The following is a 23,773-nucleotide window of genomic DNA, read 5'->3' on the forward strand; positions in this document are numbered from 1 at the left end:
CATACATGTATGGAATGACCTGCCAGAGGAAGAGAGGCTGGGACAATGACAACATTTAAAAGGCATCTGGATGGGTATTGAATAGGAAGGTTTTAGGGATATGGGCCAAATGCTGGCAAATGGTATACATAGGATATCTGGGCAGCATGGACAAATTGGACCAAAGGGTCTGTTTCCATGCTCTAGATGTCTATGCCATTATATTATTTTCCCATTACGCACAAGCACGTAAGTTTCCATGTTTGCTGAATAAAGAAAACAATGGGCGAGGGTGGGGGGGGGGGGGGGGGAGAAAGACAGGAGGAGGAGGAGGGTGTAATGTATGAAAAAGGGTTGAGTGGCAGGGGGATCATTGAGGTTATTTTTGTTGCAAGAATATAAGAGATGAATATGGTTTTCTCAAAGCGCATGAGGCTTGTAAATGTTAATGTTTAGGAAAGCTCGGGTGTGTTTGTACAAGGAATTCAAAGTTGGCTTTCAGGTGCAGCAAGCAATTAGAAAGGGAAATGACATGTTGACCTTTATCACAGGCAAGTCAAGCACAGCAATAAAGAGGTCTTGTTACAATTGCTCTGGGTTTCAGTTAGATTACATCTGGAATACTGCGTGCAGTTTTAGTCTCCAGTCCATTATCTCTAACTGTGGAGGCAGTATAGCAAATGTTCACTGGATTGTTCCCTGGGGTGTCAGTATTGTCCTGTGATGAGTGGCTGAGTAAATTAAACCCAAGTTCTCTGGACCTTAGAAAGAGAAGTGATCTCACTGAAACATTATAACATTGGGAAGGCACTTGATAGAGTAGACATTGGGGCTGTTTCTGCTGGCTGAGCAATCTAAAACACAAGGCACAATTTTGGGATTGAGGTCAAACATTTAGTACTAAGATGACCAGAATTTCTTCACTCCAGAAAAATATGAATGTTAAGAGTTTTATATATAACAGATGCTATGGTCAAATAAAATATTTACTTTAAAAATCAGTAGGAATTATCCACTGGACTGCTTAAACTCCAGCATTTATTACAATGCTGCCATTAGTCTGAATGAATTGAATTTTGTCTTTTACAATCAACCTAAATGTCATACAATACTTTTTAAAGACAGTAAAATCATTCATACAAATGCAATCCTCAACACTTAACATCTTCAAAAATATACAAATAGTATTTAAAGATTATGCAGTGCATTTTTGGATAATCTGTTTAAACAGTCAGGATTAAAGATAAACCTTCATTGATTGACAAGTATTTCTTAAATTGGCAACTATTTAGATTTAGAAACATCTGTTTCAACACAAAATCTCAGACCTCCAAACGTGTACTCACCATTCATTAGACTGAAGAGCAGGTGACTCATTCTGTGCTATATGATATAAGGCACTCATTGCATTCATATTAAACAAAGGTGGTTTTCGCTCCGCTGTGGGCAAAGTAGAAGTAATCAGATTTCACAACTGACAATAACAAATTATAATTTTCAGTGTTATTAATTTAGAGTACAATTTCAATCATTTTAAACACTAAGTTTTCAAGCACATCCTATTATATTTTGTGTAACTATAGCATTCTCTCCAAGCCATTTTAATTACAGAAACAAAGTAGGAGTAGGCCATTCAGCCCTTTGAGACTGCTCCATCATTCAGTATGATTATGGCTGAGTACCACTCAGTACTCTGTTCCCACTTTTTCTCCATACCTTTTGATCCCTTAGCCCCAAGAACTATATTTAGCTCCTAATTGAAAGCATTTAATGTCTTTGCATCAACTGCTTTCTGTGGTAGAATTCCACAGGTTAACAACTCCCTGCGTGCAGAAATCTCTTCTCACCTCAGTCCTAAATGGCTAACCTGTATTCTTATACTATGGTCCCTGGGTCTGGATTCCCCAGTCATCAGGAACATCATTCTTATATTTACCCTATTTAGCTCTATCATATTTTCATAGGTTTCTATGAGTTAACCCTCTTATTCTTCTAAACTCCAGTGAATATAGTCCTAAACAATCCAGTCTTTCTTCTTACATCAGTCCTGCCATTCCAGTAAACCTTTGTTGCATTCCCTTCATGGCCAGAACATCAGTTCTGTTAAGGAGACCAAAACTGTACACAATACTCCAGGTGTGGTCCCACCAAGACCCTATACAATTGCAGCAAGACACCTCTGCTCTTTGAATCTTCTCACTATAAATGCCAACAAAGCATATGCCACCTTCACTCTCTGCCACAACTGCATGCTCATTTTCAGATTGTGTACAAATACACCCAGAGTGGATTTTATTTCTCCATTGCCTAACCTTCAGATAATTTCTAAAAGTGGATAACCTCACGTGTGCAATGCATTTAAGCACTGACTCACTCGCTTCACACTTTGTTAACTGCAGTGACTTACCTAATTCAATGCATGTAATTCCCAAGGACCAAACATCTACTTTGCCATCATACTGTCCTTCATCCATGGCAAGGATAACTTCAGGAGCCATCCTATTTCAACAAAATATAACTCTAGTTTGATAAACATTCATTGAAAAAATCATTTTACTGATGTTACCATGTTAGCATTAGAATTACAGCTCCAAACTTTATAACAGATAAAAGTCAGTAGTTTATATCTGATATAACAAAGTGCTGAAATTAGTTTCAAACCAATAACAGCACATTTCAAATTCAAGCCCTTAGAACTATTTACCCAATTTTCTTTAAAAGCAACAAATAAGAACTGAACTTTCAGATAACCAGGTTTTCCCTTCATCAAAATATTTAGTTTAAGATATTAAAACACTTGCTAACTTAAAATGGATTGTTTTAATATTATGCTATTCATTCAATTATATCCATTAACCATGAAGAAATGAGGACTTCACAAGCATGCTCCAGTTTGATGATAAATTATGTTTTACAGCTTTAATCAAAAATGCTAATGCATAAACACCAGGTCCTGAGAAAAAAGGCCTGTTACAAACATTTTATTCTTGTAAGTTTTGAGTAATTAGTGACAATTTCACTTAAATAGGTATTGTAATTCCAAACTTCTCAATGCAGTTCCACAGACATCAGCAGCACTCCAGTACTTAATCAAGTGCTCATACATCATGTGCAAGCCTAGAAAATTATTTGATTTTGGGGAGAAGGATGCTATATCAAGGGCAAGCTCAATACCTGAACAAATTTACACTTACCTATCCAAACTCTGCACGTAGACTTTGCAGCAACAGTTGGTGATAATGGGCAGAAGTAGCAAGTTCAGATGATGTGCCCCTTAGAAATATTTAAACTAAGAAAATACTCCCACCTTTGTCTCCGCTGGAACCATTTATGTCTGCACTGACTAAGCAGCTAATCTGAAACTTACGGTTGAGTACAATGCCAAGCAGTGTATTAAGCAATAGAAGTGGAAAGTGTCCTTCTGCACCAGTCGCTGAAGGTAAGCATGCAGATGCAGCATGCGGTAAAGGCAGCAAATGATATGTTGGCTTTCATTGCAGGAGGTTGCAAATACAGGAGCAGGAATGTGTTGCTGCAGTTACACAGGGCCTTGGTAAAGCCACACCTAGAGTACTGTGTGCAGTTTTGGTTTCCTTTACTGAGGAAGGATGCTCTTGTTCTCAAGGGAGTGCAGCAAAGTTTACCAGGCTGATTCCGGGTTGGTGAAACTGATGTATGAGAAGAGATTGACTAGGTTAGGATTGTTTTCAATGGAGTTCAGACAATTAGGGAGGGATTTCAGAGACATTAAATTCTGACAGGGTAGATGCAGGGAGATTGTTCCCAGTGGTGAGTGCGTCCCGAACCACGGTCACATCTGAGGATACGGGGTGGACCAATTCAGTCGGAGATGAAAATACATTTCTTCACCCAAAGAGTGGTTAGCCTGTGGAACTCATTACCACAGGAAGTAGTTGATGCCAAAACATTGAATGTAGATATAGCTAGATATAGCACTTGGGGCGAATGGGATCAAAGATTAAAGGGAGCAAGCAGTATTGAGTTGGATAATCAGCCATGATCACGATGAATGGCAGAGTGGCTCAAAAAGGTGACTGACATCCTCTTTTCTGCTCCTATGTTTCCATGTTAAAGATGTGCAATGTTGTCCAGGTTTATTAATGACAAGGCAAAAACTACAGAGAAGTTTGTTGTTGAAGGTTTAAATATTCTTAATAAGTTTGCCTTTTTTATAAAAAATATTGCAGTCTATTGATGCAACTTCAAAAGAGAATCCACACCCATGTATTCTGAGACAATTCTATTAGTTAATGAAACTACTGTGAAAACATTTTACAAAAACAGAGTGCTGAAGTAGTTCAGCAGATCTGGCAGTATCTGTGGAGCAAGGAACAAAGTTAACATTGAGCCCAAAAAGACACTTATTCCACATCTTCAATATTCATTTTTGCAGATGTTATGTACTTCCACTACCAAAGCAAAATGAAAAAAAAACTACCTATAATCTTACCTTTAAGCAAGTGCAAACCTACTTAAATCAACTCCTATTCTCATTATATGGCAAAAATGGTTTTGAAATCATGCATTCAATATTAAGAGAATGCCCAATGATGAAACATCAAGTTATTAAAAGCGGTATAAGAAATGCATTTTTTGCTTTTGTCAATATAATTTTATAGTGCTTAAAATAGTGGCACACACTACAAGCTTCAGTGTTGTTTTAATTCAATGGTTAGAAATATTGTCATCTTTAGCTGTTACTCAATTCAGTGATGATTCTCACACAGGGTCATGAATTTTTGCATGTGACTGAACAGGCTGATCATCAACCTGCAGATCTTTGAGCACATGAAATAAGGTACCCTCAGACATGGGGCTCCAAAGAGCAGAATTAGATTCTTTTTCTATCCTTCTCTGCTGGAACTCTCTCATAACCCCTAGTGGATGGCTGGACATGATCCTGATTAATGTGGGCACCTTGGGGTATTGTCATTGTCCACAAGATCTTGAGGGGTGGTGTTAAAACTTGGTGACAAGTCAAGTAGTTGTAACCTTTTCCCCGTTCACCTGCTGAACCAGAGAGGACGTTTTGCACTGCACTTTATCTAGCATCGTCACTATAAATGGTCCCACCAGAAGCAAGGTGGTGACACCTGATGACATTGTTCAATGAGTCGTGGAAATACACAAGATTCTCTAATACATAGCCAATGATAGCCAAATTAGTTCTTTTGATTATTTGATGAACTTGTTTACTATGGGGAAGATAGATTATCAGGGGTAGCAGGATGTAAAGATGAAAGTAAAATCCGATCAGCATGATCTCGCTAAATGGTGGAGCAGGTTTGAAGAGCTGAGTGGCATTCTTTTGGTCGTATGAATGTTTGCATGTATGCTTCTAACTAAAACTGACATTGAAGACAAATGATCATGACATTAAAGAGAACTTCTTACCAATATGGTGTTCCCACAAATGAATTGGCAGGAGATACTATGGAAGCTGATCCAAAATCAGCTAGCTTCACTTGGCCTGGTTCTGTCAGGAGGATATTACCTGCCTTTATGTCCCTGATTATAAGACAAGTAATATACAATTAAATAACTCAATAAATTCAGTACTTAACTCAATATTGCTCAAGACTAGTATTATAAAAAAACTTTAGTAAATACAATGTTCTCAATATTTGTGGCTTAAAGCAAATATATTAAAATGGTACGTGGCCAAAGAATACTAGATGAAAATATAAAAAGGAAAGATGCCATGAGTGTTTTATAGAATCCTTCCTGGTTTACATTGTGCCTAAACTTCTTGGGCAACGTACCATTTTGATATGCGTTATGGAACATAGTTGCCAAGTTTGTTACAAGATGGCGACAGAATAGGATGCTCCAGGCAGAGCTCACCCACTCTGCCTGTTCTTTCTTCCTTTTTTTTTTAAAAACTTCTCAGTGCTTTTGTTTTTTTCTCTTCAACTCCCGGCCTCCAGCGAGCGATTCCTGGCCTCACCTGGCACACTGGCCTCACTGCATGGGATGGCAACCTCGCGCAACAGCCTCCCAGTGTTGGCTTGGTAACCTCCCAACCTGGCACAGCTGCCTTCTCACGTAAGGGTCTGCTGGCATGATGTGGCAATCTCCAAATGTAGCGTGGCAACCCTCTGGCATCCTGCAGTGTCGCTGGTGAGTGGAGCCAGGGCCTGGTGCAGATCGGAAGCTAGGTGCCAGCGTGGTTTGCTGTACTGAACTTTCACTTCTGGAATGCTGGACCTTTTATTATCTGCATTGTCCAAATCTTACAAAAAAAAGCTGATCCCAGGTACTTTTATATCTAAATCAGCACTGTAATTGGCAATGTATAGACTTTTCACTATACTTATTGAATATATCTGACAATAAAGGCTATTCTATTCTGAGAGACCATTTCTGCATAAAACATTTGGAAATTCAGCTTGCTGATGGTTGAGTGATGTAGACCAGGATGAGTTAAGTAGGATCTGGCAGCAGGACAACTGACTGCTGCATCTAGGGCAAGTATGGGAAAAATCAGCCATAAATCCTGCTCATGATCACAATCCCCCAACTTGAGTGCCTACTGTGTGTAGGAAAGATCAAGTTTAGCTGCGATACCCACCTCCTGTGACAGTTTTGGCAATGTCAGATATGGATAAAAGCTACTTGGCAACCATGAGAGCCAGAAGTCAACAAGTGCAAGAGTGGCAGAAAGATGATGAATGATCATGCTTTTTTGACAAAAGTATATTAAAATTCACCCCAGTCTGAGGATAGCAAGTTGTAAGTTAAATTTGTTGGAAGAAGTAAAGGATTTTGAGCTATGCCACCAACTTGCACTTTCATATTTGTGGCCAAATAAATTCATAGATTGATGCAAGAAACTAAAACCTTGGCCTGAACACATTTTGGGAAAAACAGCGAATCCAGTGTTATTACCAAAGTTCAGTGGCATTAAATCCTGAATTGATTTTGAAAACTGCAAGAGATACATTGACATTTTGTCAGTGATCCATTGCCATGTTCTTGATGATAGCACATTCAGCAGCTTTTCAGATAAGTGTTAAACCATGTTTCTATGTCTTTCCCACTGGATATAAAAGGTTCCAATTGCACTAAATCAAAGAGAAGTTCACTTTGGTGTATTGCCCAATATTTATCATTCACCTAGTGCCTACTGATCATGACTAGATTACCACATTGCTGTTTGTGGGCACCTGGAGTGTGAAAACTATCGCATTTTCAGAATTTCAACAAATATAGTTCAATAATACTTCATTAACTGTAAAGCACTTCAAGATGTCCAGAGATTGTGAAAACAATTCTATAAATACAAATCTGCTAGTACAATTATTATGATCATGTGAGGCTACTGCTTTGAGAATGAGTGCTTCCTAGTTTTAAATAAAACCAAATTAAAATATGCAATCCAAACAAAAGTTTGTAGACCAGAGTAACTATTTAGACCATTGCACTCTGAATTTAAAATTAAGTTCAACTCCAAACAATTAGGCAGCATGAATGTTTCCCACAGACATGTCAAAATAGATAAATTTCTAAATGCAAAAATAGAAGAACAAGCTGTGGATGCTGGAAATCTGAAAAAAGAAATTGCTGGAAAATCTCAACAGGTCTGGCAGCATCTGGGGAGAGAAAGCAGAGTTAACTTTGAGTCCAGTAGCCCTTCAGAACTGGAACACATTCAACTCCAAAAGTTAACTCTGCTTTCTCTGCACAGATGCTGCCAGACCTGCTGAGTTTCTCCAGCAATTTCTGTTTTATGCTTCAGATTTCTATGCACTTAAATTCTACTTGATTTATATTGCTGTGGTAAACTACAGCCCATAAAGGCAAACATTTACTAGAGAACTAAAGGCGAACAAATTGTAATTACTGCTGCAAATTCAGAGCTAACATTATATCAAGCTGTTGTGAACACTATGATTTGCACCTTTTCTCCTTTATTAAATGATCAGTGCTTCCTAATGATCCACATTTTCAGTGGAACTGGATAAACAGAAGAACATTTACCAAATCTCAGTGATTTCAAATAAATTTTATTCGCTATTGTTAATTGTAAAATTGCCACTGCAATTGAGGATGACAAAAGCATGAACACAATTGCAAGACACCAAAATTATACATCAGCATGCAGAATGTGTTTGCTTATATTATAAAACCTGATTTTCAAACTCCATTTAATGTCTTGCTAAACTTATAAATTGTCCATATAATTGATGCAGACTTCAGATCAACATTGATATAGTATAGCTTACAGCTGACAACCTCTGGTTATGTTGCTAAAATACATCTAAGTTGGCTGTGACACAAATCTGATATTGAAAGGTCGACTCATATGTTATGTATTAAAATATTCTTATCCTGACCCAGTGTTCCTCTGCATAGGCTTACCTGTGAATCATGTTGTGAGAATGCAAATAAGCTAAGCCTTGCAGAGCACCATGTGTAATGGCTGCTATCTCAATTTCCTGAAGCGGTTTCTTATGAACTGAAATGAAACAAAACCTGATAAATGATCTATTTGAGACACATTTAATACTATAAACTAAAACTGGCACTCCTTAGTTATTAAAACAATGAAACATTCACAAAACATTTTCTTCAAATTCAAATTAGTGTTAATTAAATTTCAATTGCTCAAGGTTAAGGACAATTCTTAATTACTTGTGCCTGAAAGGAAAAATAAACTTCTTACACCCAGCCATGCATTATAGAGATTAAAAAAGAGATAAAGATCTTGTATCTCAAAATCTGGTATATTGGAGAATCAAAAGACAATAAGGATTTATATAATCATGAGTAAGGCCCATGGTAAGTTAGGAAAGGGAACAGTCTAAATGCATATGTTTGAAACAAAGCATTAACAGAGTATTAAAGCAAGACAAATGGAGCTATGTTTCAGCTATTATTTTACTATGAAAACCATGCAACCAGCATACAAATGGTTTTGATTTGCTGGAGAAGATAGAGTGAGGAACAGTGGAATTTTTCACACTGGTGGAATACATTAAAACAATTAAAATAATTGTCAAATGAAATAAATGGATCAGAATCAAATTTTCTTGGTACAAACATTATTTTTACTGAATTAAAATGTTAAAGGTTTCATATGAGATGATGTGATAAATCAAACAGTACAGACAAGGTCAGACACAGAATGGCAACAATATGGGAACTGAAACAAACCATGACCAGAAGGGATACAGAATGCAAATCTAAGAGAAAATAAATAGATAAGACAAGAGGCGATAAAAATAATAAACCATCAAGACTAAAGGCTCTGTATCTGAGTGCATGCAGGATTCAAAACAACAGATGAACTGATAAAGAGAAATACATAGTATAATCTGAAAGTTATTGCAGAGGCATGGCTACAGGTCACTGATTTTGATCTTAACATTAAAAGGTACATGACATTTAGGAAGGACAGGAAGCAAGGAAATTTGGTGGTCTGGCTCTCTTAAATAATCATAGTGCTTTTAGCACAAAAGAGCCGGATGATTCAAGTTCAGCAAAACCAGGATGGAGAAGCATTTTGGGTAGGGAAATGATAAAGGCAAGAAGTCACTTGTGGGTGTAACATTCAGGCCCTCAAAACAATGATCACGTGCAAAACGTAGTAAAAAGGAAGAAACAATGGAACTTGTCAGACAGGGATGGTGACAATTCATGGGTTGGAAATAAGTCAGATGTGCAAAGGCAAACAGAAAGAATACACCATTCAGCTCACCATGCTTGCCCTATCACTCGAGAACATGACCGATCATCTCCTCAATGTCATTTTCATGTGCCAACACTATCCCTTTAGTGACATTGGTCTCCAGAAGCCTACTAATTTTTGTCTTGAACCTGCTTAATGATTGATCTTCTACCTTCTGGGGTAGAAAATTCTAAAGAGAAAGTTCCAGTGTTAAGTAACCTGTTGCTTATCATGACAGTCTAGAGTCACCAACCAGGGCAAGCATCTCTCAATATCCACCCCCCATATAACCTCTCATTCTTCCAAGCTCAAGAAAACACACCCCATTTCCTAAAGACAGATGCTGGCCAGGGAACAAATTGGTGTGTTGAAGTGGCAGGCAACTCGAAGTTCAAGGTGTTTCTTTGCAGACAAAGCATAGGTGTTCTGCGAAGCAGTCACCCACTCTACACTTAGTTCCCCAATGTAAGACGACCGCATTATGAGCAGTAAATGCAGTAGACTACACTGAGTGAAGTGCAGATAAAGCGCTGCTTCACCGAGAAGGCATGTTTTGGCCCTTGGATACTGAGAAGGGATGAAGTTAAAAGGTCAAGTTTTACACCTTCAGCAGCTGCAAGGAAAGATGCCAAAGAGCTGCTGGGAGTGAAGGAGGCGTGGACCAGGGTGTTCTAGAGGAAACAGTGCTTGTGGAAGGCTAACAAGGGGAAGGGAATATTTGTCTCATGATGACATCCTGTTGGAGGTGGAGGAAATGTTAGCTAATGATCCTCTAGATGTGGATGCTGGTGGGATGGTAGGTGAGGACAAGGACTGTAGTGCTGCTGTGGAAGGGAGAGAGAGAGGGTGGAGGCTGAAATGCAGGAAATGGGTCAGACCAGGCTGAGGACCCTATCAACTACTGTGGTGGGGAATCCTCGGATGAGGAAGATGGAGGATATTCCAGAGACCCCCTTGTCGAAGTTGGCATCAACAGAACAAAGATGATGGAGACAGAGGTACTGGGAGTCTTTACAGGAAGCAGGGTGAGGATGTAGAATCAAGGTAATGGTGGGAATCAGCTGGTTTGTAGTGAATATTGGTGATCAGCCTATCCATAGAAATGAAAACAGATGTTGAGGGGAAAAGGAGGAGTCAGAGGTGGACCAGATGAAGGTGAGAACGGGGTGAAAATTGGAAGTGAAACTGATAAACCTTTCCAATTCTGGACAAAAAGTGGAATGGTGGGTGCCGGACTAGGACCGAAACAAGGAACGTTCCACGTACCCCACAATGCAACATGCATAACTGGGGCCCATGCAGGTACCCATGGCTACCTCTGATATGAAGAGTGTGAGAGGAATTAAGAGAGAAAATGTTGAGGGTGAGGATGAGCTCGGCGGAGGAGGGTGGTGATGGATGGGGGAGGTTCAGGCATTTATTCCAGGAAGAGGCAGACAGCCCAGAGACCATCCTGAAGGGGGAATGAATGTGCAAAGGAATTGTGCATCCATGTTAAGGAAACAGCAGCTGGACCCCTTAAAATGGAAATTCTGAAACTGACGTAAAGGTTTGATATAAAGTGGGAAGGAATTGAACATGGGGAGAATAAAATCAAATTGAGGTAGGAATTCTATAGGGCAGGAGCAGGCAGAAACAATGGGTCTGCCTGAGCAGTCCTGTTTGCAGATTTTGGGAAGCAGGTAGAAGCGAGCTGTGTGGGTTGAGAAACTATGAGCTTCGAGGCAGTGAGGGAAGAGATCACCAGATGACATGAGATTAGTGACTGTAGTAGACACAATGATCTTATGTTCAATGGTGGGGTCAGGGTCCAGGGGAAATAGATGCCGGTATTGAAGAGCTGACACTCGGCCTGCCAAACAACAGCACCACCCTTGACAGCAGGCTTAATTACAAAATCAGAGTTGGATATGACAGCACAGAGTGCAGTTAGTTCAAGAGATTGGTTGGAATGGATGAAAGGGGGAGAGAAATTGACTGTTCTCAATGTATAGGTCATCATTTGCAAAAAAAGATCCTAAACTTCCAGTTGTCTGCCTCCTCAACACACCATGTTCACTACTGAACATCTGTTTCAGGCTTGTTGCAAAGCTCCAGTGAAGCTCAGCACCTCATTTTCTGCTTGGGAACTCTAGCCTTCTGGACTCAATATCAAGTTCAACAATTTTAAGGGTTGAGGCACTTCTCCACGTCCTTACCACAACCCTCACACTATTATAACATGGTCTGCTATTACACACTGCTCATTGCTAGCCACTAATAATCACCATTGGTAGCTATTCATTCTCCTAAGTTGATCTCCACCGCTTTGTCTATCCAACTGGTCTTCTCTCACATTGGGCTCTATTGCCACCTATCATTTATTCTTTATCTCCTCCATCCCATCTTTCTTTCTGCATAAAAACCAACATTTTCCTAATTTGGAGGTGCCAGTGTCGGACTGGGGTGTACAAAGTTAAAGATCACACAACATCAGGTTATAGTCCAACAGGTTTCTTTGGAAGCACTAGATTTCGGAGCACTGCTCCTTCATCCTTCACTGCAACCACGTGATGAAGGAGCAGCGCTCTGAAAGCTAGTGCTTTCAAATAAACCTGTTGGCCTTTAACTTGTGTGTTGTGATTTTTCACATTTTTCTAGCTATCAATTCTGATGAAGGGTCATTGAACATTAACTCTGATTTCTTTCCACTGATGCTGCTAGACCTGCTGAGCTTTTCCAGCAATTTTTGTTTTTGTTTCTGATTTCAAGCATCAGCGGTTCTTTCAGGTTTTACTAGGTGTTAGTCAGGCTGTCTTATGAACAAAGGTTGGACAGGGTGAGCTTGTCCCCCTGGAGCTAAGACAACCTGACTGAAACATGCATGTTCCTTGACAGGTCCTTATAGGGTGGACATGGAAAGAGATTTCCTCTTGTCAGAAAAGCTAGAACTGGCAGCTGCTGTTTAAAAATAAAGAGTTGCCCACTTAAAACATCAAGGAGAATAAATGTTTGCCTTTAATGGTTTAAGTAACTTTGGAACTTTTACTTCAAAAGGCAATGGAAGCAGAGTCCTTGAATATCTTTAAAGCAAAGATAAACAAATTATTGATAAATATGGGGAATGAAAGGTTGTCAGAAAGGCAGAAATAGGGAATAATCAGATCTCACTGAATGGCTTAGCAGGCTTGACAGGCTGAGTAGCTCACTCCTGCTCCTAGTTCATATCTTTTAAAAATAATTGGTTCCATTTGAAATCAATAAGTTATGGTAAATTTGGTATCCCAGTTCTGAAAGATACTGGTAGCAAGTCCTGACTTCAACATTCTTTAAAACTTCAAAATCTTTAAATCATTATAATTGTGTAATGTCATTGCATAGACAATACTTTGTCATACTGAATTCAGTGTTTTGAAATACAATTTGAAAGTGTTGAACAACAACATATTTGTTAAATTTGATCCTTTTAAATCATAATAAATCTGAGGATCAGCCATCAGCCCATCAAGCAATCTTTGCTAGGCTTTATTTAATGTACAGCAATTGAAAAATTGTCGATTATCCAATATTATACAAAATGTTTGTGTACCTATTTGAAAAGATCAACTTCCAAGTAGACAATAAAAAATTTTTACCTTCCAGAAGATCTGAAGCTGACCCTAAGCAGTACTCCATGACCAGCTGTAAAAAGAAAACCAGCTGATGAAACTACAATCTCTACATATTCACAATCTCATATTAGAAAAAAATGTACTACAGCAGCTAAAATAAACACAAATATACACTGCATATATATTTGATGAAAAGTAAATGATCTTTTATTTCCATCATTTGAAAATCATCATGCTGGAGTGTTACTGAACAAGTAAAAAGTTTCATCTTGAACACAGTACCAAAAAACAAACTGGTTAAGGAGATCTATGCAAAAAAAAATTTTTGTATTAACTATTTCAATGTTTGCCCTGATGAACAAACAAAAGGGGTAGCACGGTGGTTCAGCGGTTAGCACTGCTGCCTCACAGCACCAGGAACCTGGGTTTGATTCCTGCCGGTCTGTGTGGTGTTTGCACATTCTCCCCGTGTTTGCTGGGGTTTCCTCCGGGTGCTCTGGTTTCCTCACACAATCCAAAGATGTGCAGGTCAGGTGAATTGGCCATGCTAAATTGCCCACAGTGTTAGGTGCGTTAGTCAGGGGTAAATATAGGGTAGGGGAATGGGTCTGGGTGGGTTTCTCTTCGGAGGGGCGGTGTGGACTTGTTGAGCCGAAGGGCCTGTTTCCACACTGTAGAGAACCTAATCTAATCATTTAATAATTGTAGCTGATTTAAGAGTCTGCCTGAACCACCACACACACACACAAAGAAAAAGGCTGAAACTACATTCCAGACAAATGACCGAGTCTCTTAGATACTTCATTAATATACACAGTTGTGTGCAGTCAGTTCACATATTGGTACAGTAAGTAAGTTTCTTACCCAGGCAGTATGTTCCCTCAGATAGCAACCTTTGTATTCAATACTATTTGGATGTCGTAACTTCTGTAGAAATTTGACTTCTTTGATAATATCCTGCCATTTCTGTAAGAAATGTTTGTAAATATTTATCAAAGTTGAAACCATATTTGAAATTAGTTGAAAAGATACCCAAAAGAATAAAATATATTGCAATAAATTTCACAATAACAATACAAGCAAAAATGTTAACAACATTAGTAAATATGTCAGCCACTTCAGAAAAGTCATACATGCAATGAAATGCAAAAATCAAGAAGTTCTCATTTTTCCAGAAGCTTCATGATATTGGCATGTTGTGATGGGATCATATAAAACTGAAAGTTCCGGTACTTAGCAACAAGACACTCACTAAGCCTGCCAGAAGTGAAAGAGTTTGCCCGTTTTCTTGAAGTGAATTTTAACTTTATGGTCACTTCAATTATTACCAGTAACTTTTCTGGCACTGAAACTTAACTATTCGGAATGTGGGGTTTCACTTCATAATTGAATTGTTCTTGAATTTTCTTTTAAAAACTTTTAATTTGTCTTTTATATGTCTCATGATTCTCATCTTCCTTTCTGATTCTCTTCTTCCTTTTGCACTCATTTTGCTTTCTGTTCACAATTTGCCCCTAAATTAAATATTATAGATTTGTCAATTAACTTGCTCAGAAAAGTTATCGCACATCGATACAGGAGATAGGACTTGAACCTGGGGTTCCTGGCTTAGTGATAAGGATCAGTGTTAGCTTATTCTCTTCCTAGAATTCTCACCAGCATATTTCATTTATCAGAGAAATAACCTGACTATTTTCAGGAAACTGTCAGTTTCAGGCATGAGTTAAATTTGCTAGAATTCATATGGGTAAATGGGATTTAGTGTAGTTTGGTGCTTATTCGTCAGCATTGACACAGTGGACCGAAGGGCCTTTTTTTTTCCTTGCTGTATAACTCGACTGTTTGACTAAGCTGTGATTGTCATTGGCTGAGTAAATAGACCCTGCTGTAACACAAGCTTAAATTTCTGACAAGGTCCACCTCACCAATAACAAATTTAGAGGTAAATATTTCGTCATCAACCTCCTGATCTAGGGACAGGGACACTTCCAATGCACACAACAGCCTTAGATATTTTGTAATCAACCTGTTCAAAGATGTTCCTACATACCACAAGAGCAATGGATCTTGATCCTAAGAAGGTGAGAAAGATAATAGATATTTGACAGAATTTGAAAATCCTTATTTTCAAAATTGTTGGTTTCTAGCTCAACCTTTTCAAGTATTCCCTGAAAACCAAAAAGTATCCCCAATACAATCTTAAAAGAATTGGTAATCACGGTTGTAAATCTAGGTAAAGCATGGGATGGAAATTTGGCAAGGGTACATAACATCAATTTATTTTTAGAATTAATTTATGGCAGTGGGCATTACTAGAAAGACCACACATGTATTGCCCATCTCTATTTGCCCTGGAGCGTGATGGTAAGACTTTGAATAGCTGCAATCTACAAAGCGTAGTTATATCCATATTGCTGGTATGGAGTCAGTTTCAGCATTTTAAGCCAACAGTGGACGAACAGCAATAAATTTTCAACTAATTTTCAATTTAATTATGCTATGTTTCAAGTTATGTTAATGATAGGCATTCATAAATGGCATTGCTGTCGAAAGCCAAGAGGTGGTTGTTGGAATTTGTTGGAATAGTGAATCTCAGACACTGACATGGCACAAATCTTTGTCATTTAATCAGCTCAAACTTATGTTGAGGGTGGTACAGTGGCTCAGTGGTTAGCCCTACTGCCTCTCAGCACCAGGGACCCGAATTTGATTCCCACCTCAGGCGACCGTCTGCAGGGAGTGTGCACAATCTCAGTGTCTGCGTGGGTTTCCTCCAGGTGCTCTGGTTTCCTCCCACAATCCAAAAATGTACAGGTCAGGTGAATTAGCCATGCTAAACTGCCCATAGTAGAAGGTGCATTAGTCAGGGGTAAATATAAGGTAGGGGAATGGGTCTGGGTGGGTTACTCTTCAGAGGGTCAGTGTGGACTTGTTGGACTAAATGGCTTGTTTCCACACTGTAGGGAATCTAATCTAATCTAGGTCATTAAAGTCTTGCTTTAGGGGGATATAGACAGGTTAAGTGAATAGGCAAAATCTTGGAAGATCGAATATAATGTGGGGAAAAAAAATTGAGATTATACATTTTAGCAGGAAGAATAGAATACTGAATGTTATTTAAATTGGGGAAGACTGCAGAAAGCTGCAACACAGCAGGATCTCGGGGTCCTTGTGCACAAATCACAAAAGGCTAGCATCCAAGGTCAGTGCGTAATATATCTGGAAAAATAACTGTTGGCCTTTATTTCAAAGGGAATGGAGCCAACCTCATGAGCCATCCCTAGTTTGCCTTCAGTACTGGTATATCTTTCCTTAGATAATAGGATAAAATGTGGTCTTGCTGAAACTATATAAAGAATAGTCAGACCACATTTTATCCTATTATCTAAGGAAAGGTATACCAGTACTGAAGGCAACCTAGGGATGGCTCATGACGTTGGCTCCAGGAATGGGGCAGTAGATAGAGGCAGTCTTACGATGACAGTTGAGTAGGTTTGGCTTACTCATTGGCGTTGAGGACCGACACGAGGAGAAACTTCTTTACCTGGAGAACGGAGAGCCTGTGAAATTCACTGCCTGAAAAAGCATTTGAGGTCATTAAGGAGTTAGATATAGTTCTTATATCACAGGGCATGAGGAGAGGAACAGGGAAATGGTCAGCCATTGTCATACAGAAAGACAGAACAGGCTTGAAGAGCTGAATAGCCTACTCCTCCTCACATTTTCTCTTTTTCTATGAATGAGGCACGACCTTATTGAAACAAACAGGATTAGTACATGATAGATGTGACAATACCATGGCTTTAAGGAATGAATTTTGTACAAGTTTTTTTAAAATGGAGAGGTCAAGACAGAGGTATCAAGCGTTCAGCTTCAAGCCAATTAATTAAACAGTCTATACTATCATATACTAGCACAGCATGGAAACAGGCCCTTCAATCCAAATCCCTTAGTTTTTTTGAAAAAGTTTGGAACACCAGAAGCAACCTAAATGGATGGGGTAAACCTACCAGAATAACAAGACTTTTTTTGTTTAGTGTTCAATAGCTGTTGGGCTTGTGAAAGCCGCTACATCTCTCCCTTTGTTAGAATTAAAAGCTGGGTTCTCTTCTCACTGCTATAATTGCATACGTGAAACCTATTTTACTGACTTGTCTTTGCCAAGGGTGCGCTTATGGGATGCTATAGTGGAACAGCTAATGAGTAGTTTATTATTTTGTTAAGTGTTTTGATACTGCGATGCCAATTATTTCCTTTTTTTGTCTGTATTTTAACTATTATGTATTATGTGTTGAGTGTGCCATGTGAGACTACTATGGTGGTGAGCAGTCTACACAGAGCCAATAAAGAAAATAGTTTGAGATGCCTTGGGTTTCTTTTTAAAAAAGATTGGACCAATAAAAGCAGCCTCAATGGATGCGGTCAAACTCCCAGAAAACCAGGATATTTATTATGCATTAGTGGTTGCTCTATGATCTTGATGCTGGATGTGGAAGCGGTTTTCCTTTCTCTTGCAACTAAAAGCAGGGGTTCACTTCCTGCTGCTAGAGTTGCATGTGAAATAATCTATTTTTCTGAATTTGCCTGTGCCCAGGGCATGTTTATGGAATGTTACTCTATTGGAACAGTTACTGTTTAGTAGTTTAAAAATCTATTACAGAGGAACCTCAATTAGCTGGCATTCGATGAAACAAATTTCGGATTGCAAAGTCTGGGTGTTTGGCTAACTATGCTATCTGGCATTTGATTAACCAAACAAAATACTCACCGCCCATGACCTTTGGATAATCAAGGTTCCTCTGCATTCAATTAAGTTCTCCAATAAAGTTAAGTTATAGAATTCCAATTTCTTCTTTCTTGTGTTGTATTTTAATTTAGTGCATGAATAAAGTCTGTTTTGCTTCAAGGGTAATATTTGATCAATTGAATTAGATATGGAATGCCAACATCTGGCACGTGCCTTTAAAATAAGAAAATGTTAGAGTCTGGGCAATTATCTTAATATATTTGGAGGGGGTTTGGTCTGGTCCAAAATAGATATCACAGCATAGATTTCATGAATAGAAAAGCTTTCCATTTGATAAGTAAAACCTCTCTGCGATCATCGATACTTTATCTTCAAGGTCTGCACCATATATCCTGGAAACTGCTGTAAAGCCATATATGCTTAACAACTCAGCTTCCTGCTTCATTTCATGGGCTGGATGCCTTATAAGGAAAGTTCTTGGGGGACAAGGGTTACCTTCGAACCAGATTTGATGGCTCCATTATGCAACCCACTGATTGAACTCACAAATATAACATTGCCCATTCTGCCACAGGAAATTTATGGAGCAGATGAAAAGCCTCAAGATGAAGTTCCAATGTTCTGATCAATTTGTGGAAGAATCTTGCTGTACACTTCAGAAAGTATGCCACATAATTTGTGCACGTTGTGTTCTGCACAAATAGTGCAGGCAAGAGGAAACATGATAGGATAATTAAAAGCTGGGAGAGCGACAGAAACCTTTCAAGGATGAAGATGTGGATGCTCAGCAGAAGGGACACCATCTTCAGCATGCTAGAAAGTAGTGCCGCAACAGGCTTAACAAGCCCGTCAGGACTTGTGACATCTGTTTGCAAAGATGAGAATTGGGTGAATTGATCATACATTGACTGTAAGTTTGCTCGTAGTTTCTTCTCAATACCTGTTGTTCAATTAAAAGTTAATGTTAAAAACTGTTTGAACCCCAGCTTGAAGGCTTTACAAGATGTAATGTCCCCAAATAGAACAAAGACAAGTTGGCATTCTATGTTGGGTGTTAGGGAAAGGAACACTCCTTCAGACAGGGTTCTAACATAGTATGGTGTAAAGGACAAGTAGCCTGTACAGTGTCGCTACTGCAACGATAGTTACTGTGACAGTCAGACAGATGATGATGATGATGATGCAGAAAGACAATACAACTTTGCTTATGAAATTCTATTTCCAGTGAACAGTCACGTGGGCCAACTATGTGCACTCAGAAGCTTTTCTTTTTCATTTCCGTCCTACTATATGCAATGTGAAGGGCAATTCCTGGATGGCAGTCTTTGACCTGGTGCACAGCTGGGCTTTAAATATAGCACAATAGTGTGAAGCACAGTAGCATGAATCCTGGAAGGTCCTGGCACTGGCGAGTGCTTCCACTGCTGGCGAGAGCATCACTGCACGTGTTCTATGCCATAGAGGTATAATATACATAATTCATACACAATGAAGTGAGCAACACAGAATTGAATAAGATAAATCAACCAAGTTCACAGAGAGAAACCTTTCATGACTCCCTGAAATCGACACTGAGCTGTTTTGTTAAAATTCAGCCCTATATTTCTGTAAGCATCACACTTGAATATTTATTGATAACTTTCAAAAATTAGAGCTATTAATTATCACAATTAAAATTTAAAATATCACTTGCTATGACAGTAGAATTCACAATTTTAGAACTCAACATGCATGAATTTCCACTTGAGCATTTCAGTCGTGCTTTTCTTATTGCCACAAACCTACGTCTATTGTCAGATCACATGCAGTAATTTGGCATAAAATGTAAATTCTGATGTAAGGGTTGTTACTCAAAGGATACCACAGTAATCTGGGAAAGAATTCTGCTATTGTAATTGAAAAGACAACTATCACAGACGCAGAGTTTTGTTCATCTGTTGTACTCAAGCAACAATGGACTGTTTTGGTGTGAATCGGTGCTGCGAGTAATTCAAAGTAAAAATCAGCATATAACATTTAGTATCAGTTAACTACCATGTTAAAGCATTATCTAAAAACATTGAAACTAATGTGTGAAGCTTGTTGCGCCTTATTTGAGAATCTTTTACAAGTTCTCAGCTTAGTTATGTATATCATAATTTCTCAACAAGCCTACAGTTTAACATGCGAGACACTGTACATTACTTATTGTATGGATGCTATGATCAGTATCACAACAGTGGTATGTCAGTGACAGTCAAAAAAACATTAATGTTGGTATGAAAGTGCTCATTCAAAGGTTAACATGATGGTACTAGAGCAAACCCAACTAGTGACACCTCTTTGGGTCAAAAGTCAGATGGCAAGCATAACATGCTACAAATTATTTACTACATTCCTTCCACAGATTTTATGAATCATTATATTGTTGCACCATCTTACCTGCATTTTGTCCAATGTTAACTGCTTCTGTATCCTTAAAAACTTTATCTAGGTAGTGTTAACTTTCAAATTTTATAGCGGACCTTCTTGACTGTAAAGATTTAGCTTTCAGTTGAAAAGTTGTTTGAAATGCCGATTTAGCTAAACTTGGTTGCCATATGCAAATAGATAGTGAACCCAGCACTCATTCAAAACAGGTGATGACAACTTGCACTTGCGCAGTTATTTTAGTGTAATGAAATGTCTGAAATTGCTTCACAGGAGTATTAAACACACAAAAAAGATAATGAATCACAAAAGGAAATATTAGGTTGAATTACCAATAGTTTGGCCAAAGGGGAAGATTTAAAGAGTGCCTTAAAAGAAGGAATTTCAGAACTTGGGGCCAAAATGGTGCTGCATTTTGGAAAGGCAAATCAGAGCAGGACTTATAAACTTAATAGTAAGGTCTTGGAGAGTGTTGCTGAACGAAGAGACCTTGGAGTGCAGGTTCATAGTTCCTTGAAAGTGGAGTCATAGGTAGATAGGATAGTGAAGGTGTTTATCTGAATAGGATGGGCAGGAAGTATTTTGTTCGGATAACTGGTAACGTTTTATGGGACTCAGATCTTGTTCGGATAATCCAAAATTTGGATAATTGAAGCTCAGATAACTGAAGTTATTCTGTCGTAGTTGGGAGGTCATGTTGTGCCTGTACAGGACATTGGTTAGGCTACTTTTGGAATAGTGCTTGCAATTCTGGTCTCCCTGCTATAGGAACGATGTTGTGAAACTTGAAAGGGTTCAGCAAATATTTAGAAGGATGTTGCCAGGGATGGAGGGTTTGAGCTATAGGGAGAGGCTGGGGCTATTTTCCCCGGAGTGTTGAAGACTGAGGGGTGACCACAAGATCATGAGGGGCATGGATAGGATAAATAGGATCTTTACTGCAGGGTAGCGAAGTCGAAAACCAGAGGGTATAGGTTTACAGTGAGGTGAGAGGGGAAAGATTTAAAAGGGAACTAAGGGGCAACTTTTTCACACAGAGGATGCTGTGCATGGAATGAACTTCCAAAAGTAGTGGTGAAAGCTGGTACAGTTATAATATTTTAAAAGGCATCTGGATGGGTATATGAATAGGAAGGGTTTAAGAGGGATATGGGCCAAGTGCTGGCAAATGGGACTAGATTTATTTCGGATATATGGTTGGCATAGAAAAGTTGGACTAGAGGGTCTGTTTCCTAGATGTGTATCACTATGACTCTAAGATAACTGAAGGAATGGTCACAATGGTGGAACAAATGCAAATGCACAAGAAGTCACAGTTAAGAACTGTACAGGTACCGCTGAGGGTTTGACGTTGCTATTGATTGCAGAGATAAGGAGGCAAGGCCACGGAGGGATTTGAAATCAAAGATGAGCATTTTAAAAATCAAGATCCTGCTCGACTGGGAGTCAATGCAAGTCAGAGAGCATGCCTTGTTGCAATTTAAGAAACAGGCATATTGTTGGATTATAGAGTACAAACATGGAAGACCAGGAAGAGTAGGTTGGGTTGGTTGAGTCTAAGGTAAAGAAAGATGTGGATGAGAGATTTTCAGAAGCATGAGCTGAGAATGGGGAAACACTGAACAATGTTATGGATGTGGTAACAAATGACATGAATTCTTAAAACTAATGTTTAACTATATTTGAAAAACAGAAAACGTAGGCACAAGAATGGATTAAATAAAATGCTTTTGCTAATTATTTTAGCTAAGTTTAATACTGCAATAATAAAATTCTTCCTGACATCTCAAACAACAAGTCAAATGTAAGAATGAGTTTAATCTTTCTTAAAAATCTAACTGTACAAATTTCCAACATGGGCCAGTACCTTACGGTCTATAGCAAAGCAAGGTTCTTTGTTACTAGCCTCGAAGAAAATTGCACTGATCTCTATGACAAGAGCTTAATTTTAGTGTTGTTTAATGGGGATTGCTAGCATCAAACTTTAGTGTTGTTATCAAACTATTTAAGCTATCAAACAAGTTAATGAATTCAGATGAATAGCCAACAAGAAATGAAAAGTATTAACAATCATTTTAATAAAAATATTAAAAACCAAAGATTCAAATGTACAAATGGAAGGAATATAGAAGCTGAGTTTAAAGCTACCTTAAAAAGATCTAGTAATTAATTTAATAACGTCCATAAATATAACAGTTTAAAACAGGATAGATTGTTCAGTACTAGTTATTATGCAGATGTCAATATAAAAGTCCAGTCTCATCTCTTCAAAGAGGTTTAATGTTTTATAGGTTATCAGAATTGGAACAAGAATAATAAGGTTAAAATTAATCAAATGAAATGATTTCACCAATTGCTGCCTCTGATCGCTCACTGTCAAAAACCTTGCAGAATGACGGTCATCCTGGACAAAGCAGACTACATCCAAAAAGCACAACTACTTGCAGATACCAACACCTACCAAAAGAGGGAGTTTGACCCCACCCCACAGCTCACCAATAGGATAAACAACACACTGAGGAACCTACCAAAAAACGGACAGATAACCAGGTTTGACCTACAAAGAATGAAACCTGAAAGCAACAACACCCCCAGATTCTATGGGCTACCTAAAGTGCACAAACCAGACATCCCACTCAGACCCATAGTATCACTACCAGGGACACCATCACACAAACTGGCTAAAGAACTACAGCAGAAACTGAAACACCTGATCAGCGGATCCAGACACTCTATACAATCAACACAGGAATTCTTGGACATCATCAGAAATATACACATAGACAAGGAAGAAACCATGGTCTCGTTCGATGTAATGGCACTGTTCATCTCTATCGACAAAACCCTAGCCAGAGAAACAATAGCCAACCTGCTGGACATACAGAACAGACAACAGGACGTTGAACCTATCAACAAAGACGGCATACTCAAACTACTGGACCTGTGCCTCACAACACACTTCACATTCAACAACCAAATATATGAACAAATCAATGGCACACCCATGGGCTCACCCATCTCTGGACTCATAGCAGAAGCGGCAGTGCAAAGATTAGAACAAACAGTCTTACCGCAAATTCAACCCAAACTCTGGGTCAGATATGTAGATGACACCTTTGTAATCATTAAAAACACAGAAATAGAGAACACACACCGGATCATCAACGCCACACTCACAGGAATCCGATTCACGAGAGGGGAAGAAAAGGACAACCAACTCCCATTCCTAGACGTGGTGGTACAGAGAACACCTAACGGAGAATTCACCACAAAGGTATACAGGAAAGCCACACACACAGACCAAGTCCTGAACTACGAAAGCAACCACCCCAACACACACAAAAGAAGTTGCATCCA

At 38.8% G+C, this 23,773-nt stretch overlaps 1 protein-coding gene across 4 annotated transcripts in view; it reads right to left on the minus strand.

Annotated features, from left to right (window-relative positions):
• Positions 1-23,773, minus strand: part of taok1a (TAO kinase 1a) — a 169,935-nt gene that overhangs the window by 47,193 nt on the left and 98,969 nt on the right. For all 4 annotated transcript variants that reach the window (XM_072589756.1, XM_072589757.1, XM_072589760.1 and 1 more), the window contains exons 4-9: positions 14,125-14,226; positions 13,285-13,330; positions 8,362-8,458; positions 5,395-5,508; positions 2,387-2,478; positions 1,326-1,419 (exon numbers count right to left, since the gene is read on the minus strand). In XM_072589756.1, the coding sequence (XP_072445857.1) occupies positions 1,326-1,419; positions 2,387-2,478; positions 5,395-5,508; positions 8,362-8,458; positions 13,285-13,330; positions 14,125-14,226 (545 nt within the window). The remainder of the gene's footprint in view (positions 1-1,325; positions 1,420-2,386; positions 2,479-5,394; positions 5,509-8,361; positions 8,459-13,284; positions 13,331-14,124; positions 14,227-23,773) is intronic.

This window comes from Chiloscyllium punctatum, chromosome 19 (assembly GCF_047496795.1).
Source record: "Chiloscyllium punctatum isolate Juve2018m chromosome 19, sChiPun1.3, whole genome shotgun sequence".
In the NCBI taxonomy this organism is placed as follows: domain Eukaryota; kingdom Metazoa; phylum Chordata; class Chondrichthyes; order Orectolobiformes; family Hemiscylliidae; genus Chiloscyllium; species Chiloscyllium punctatum.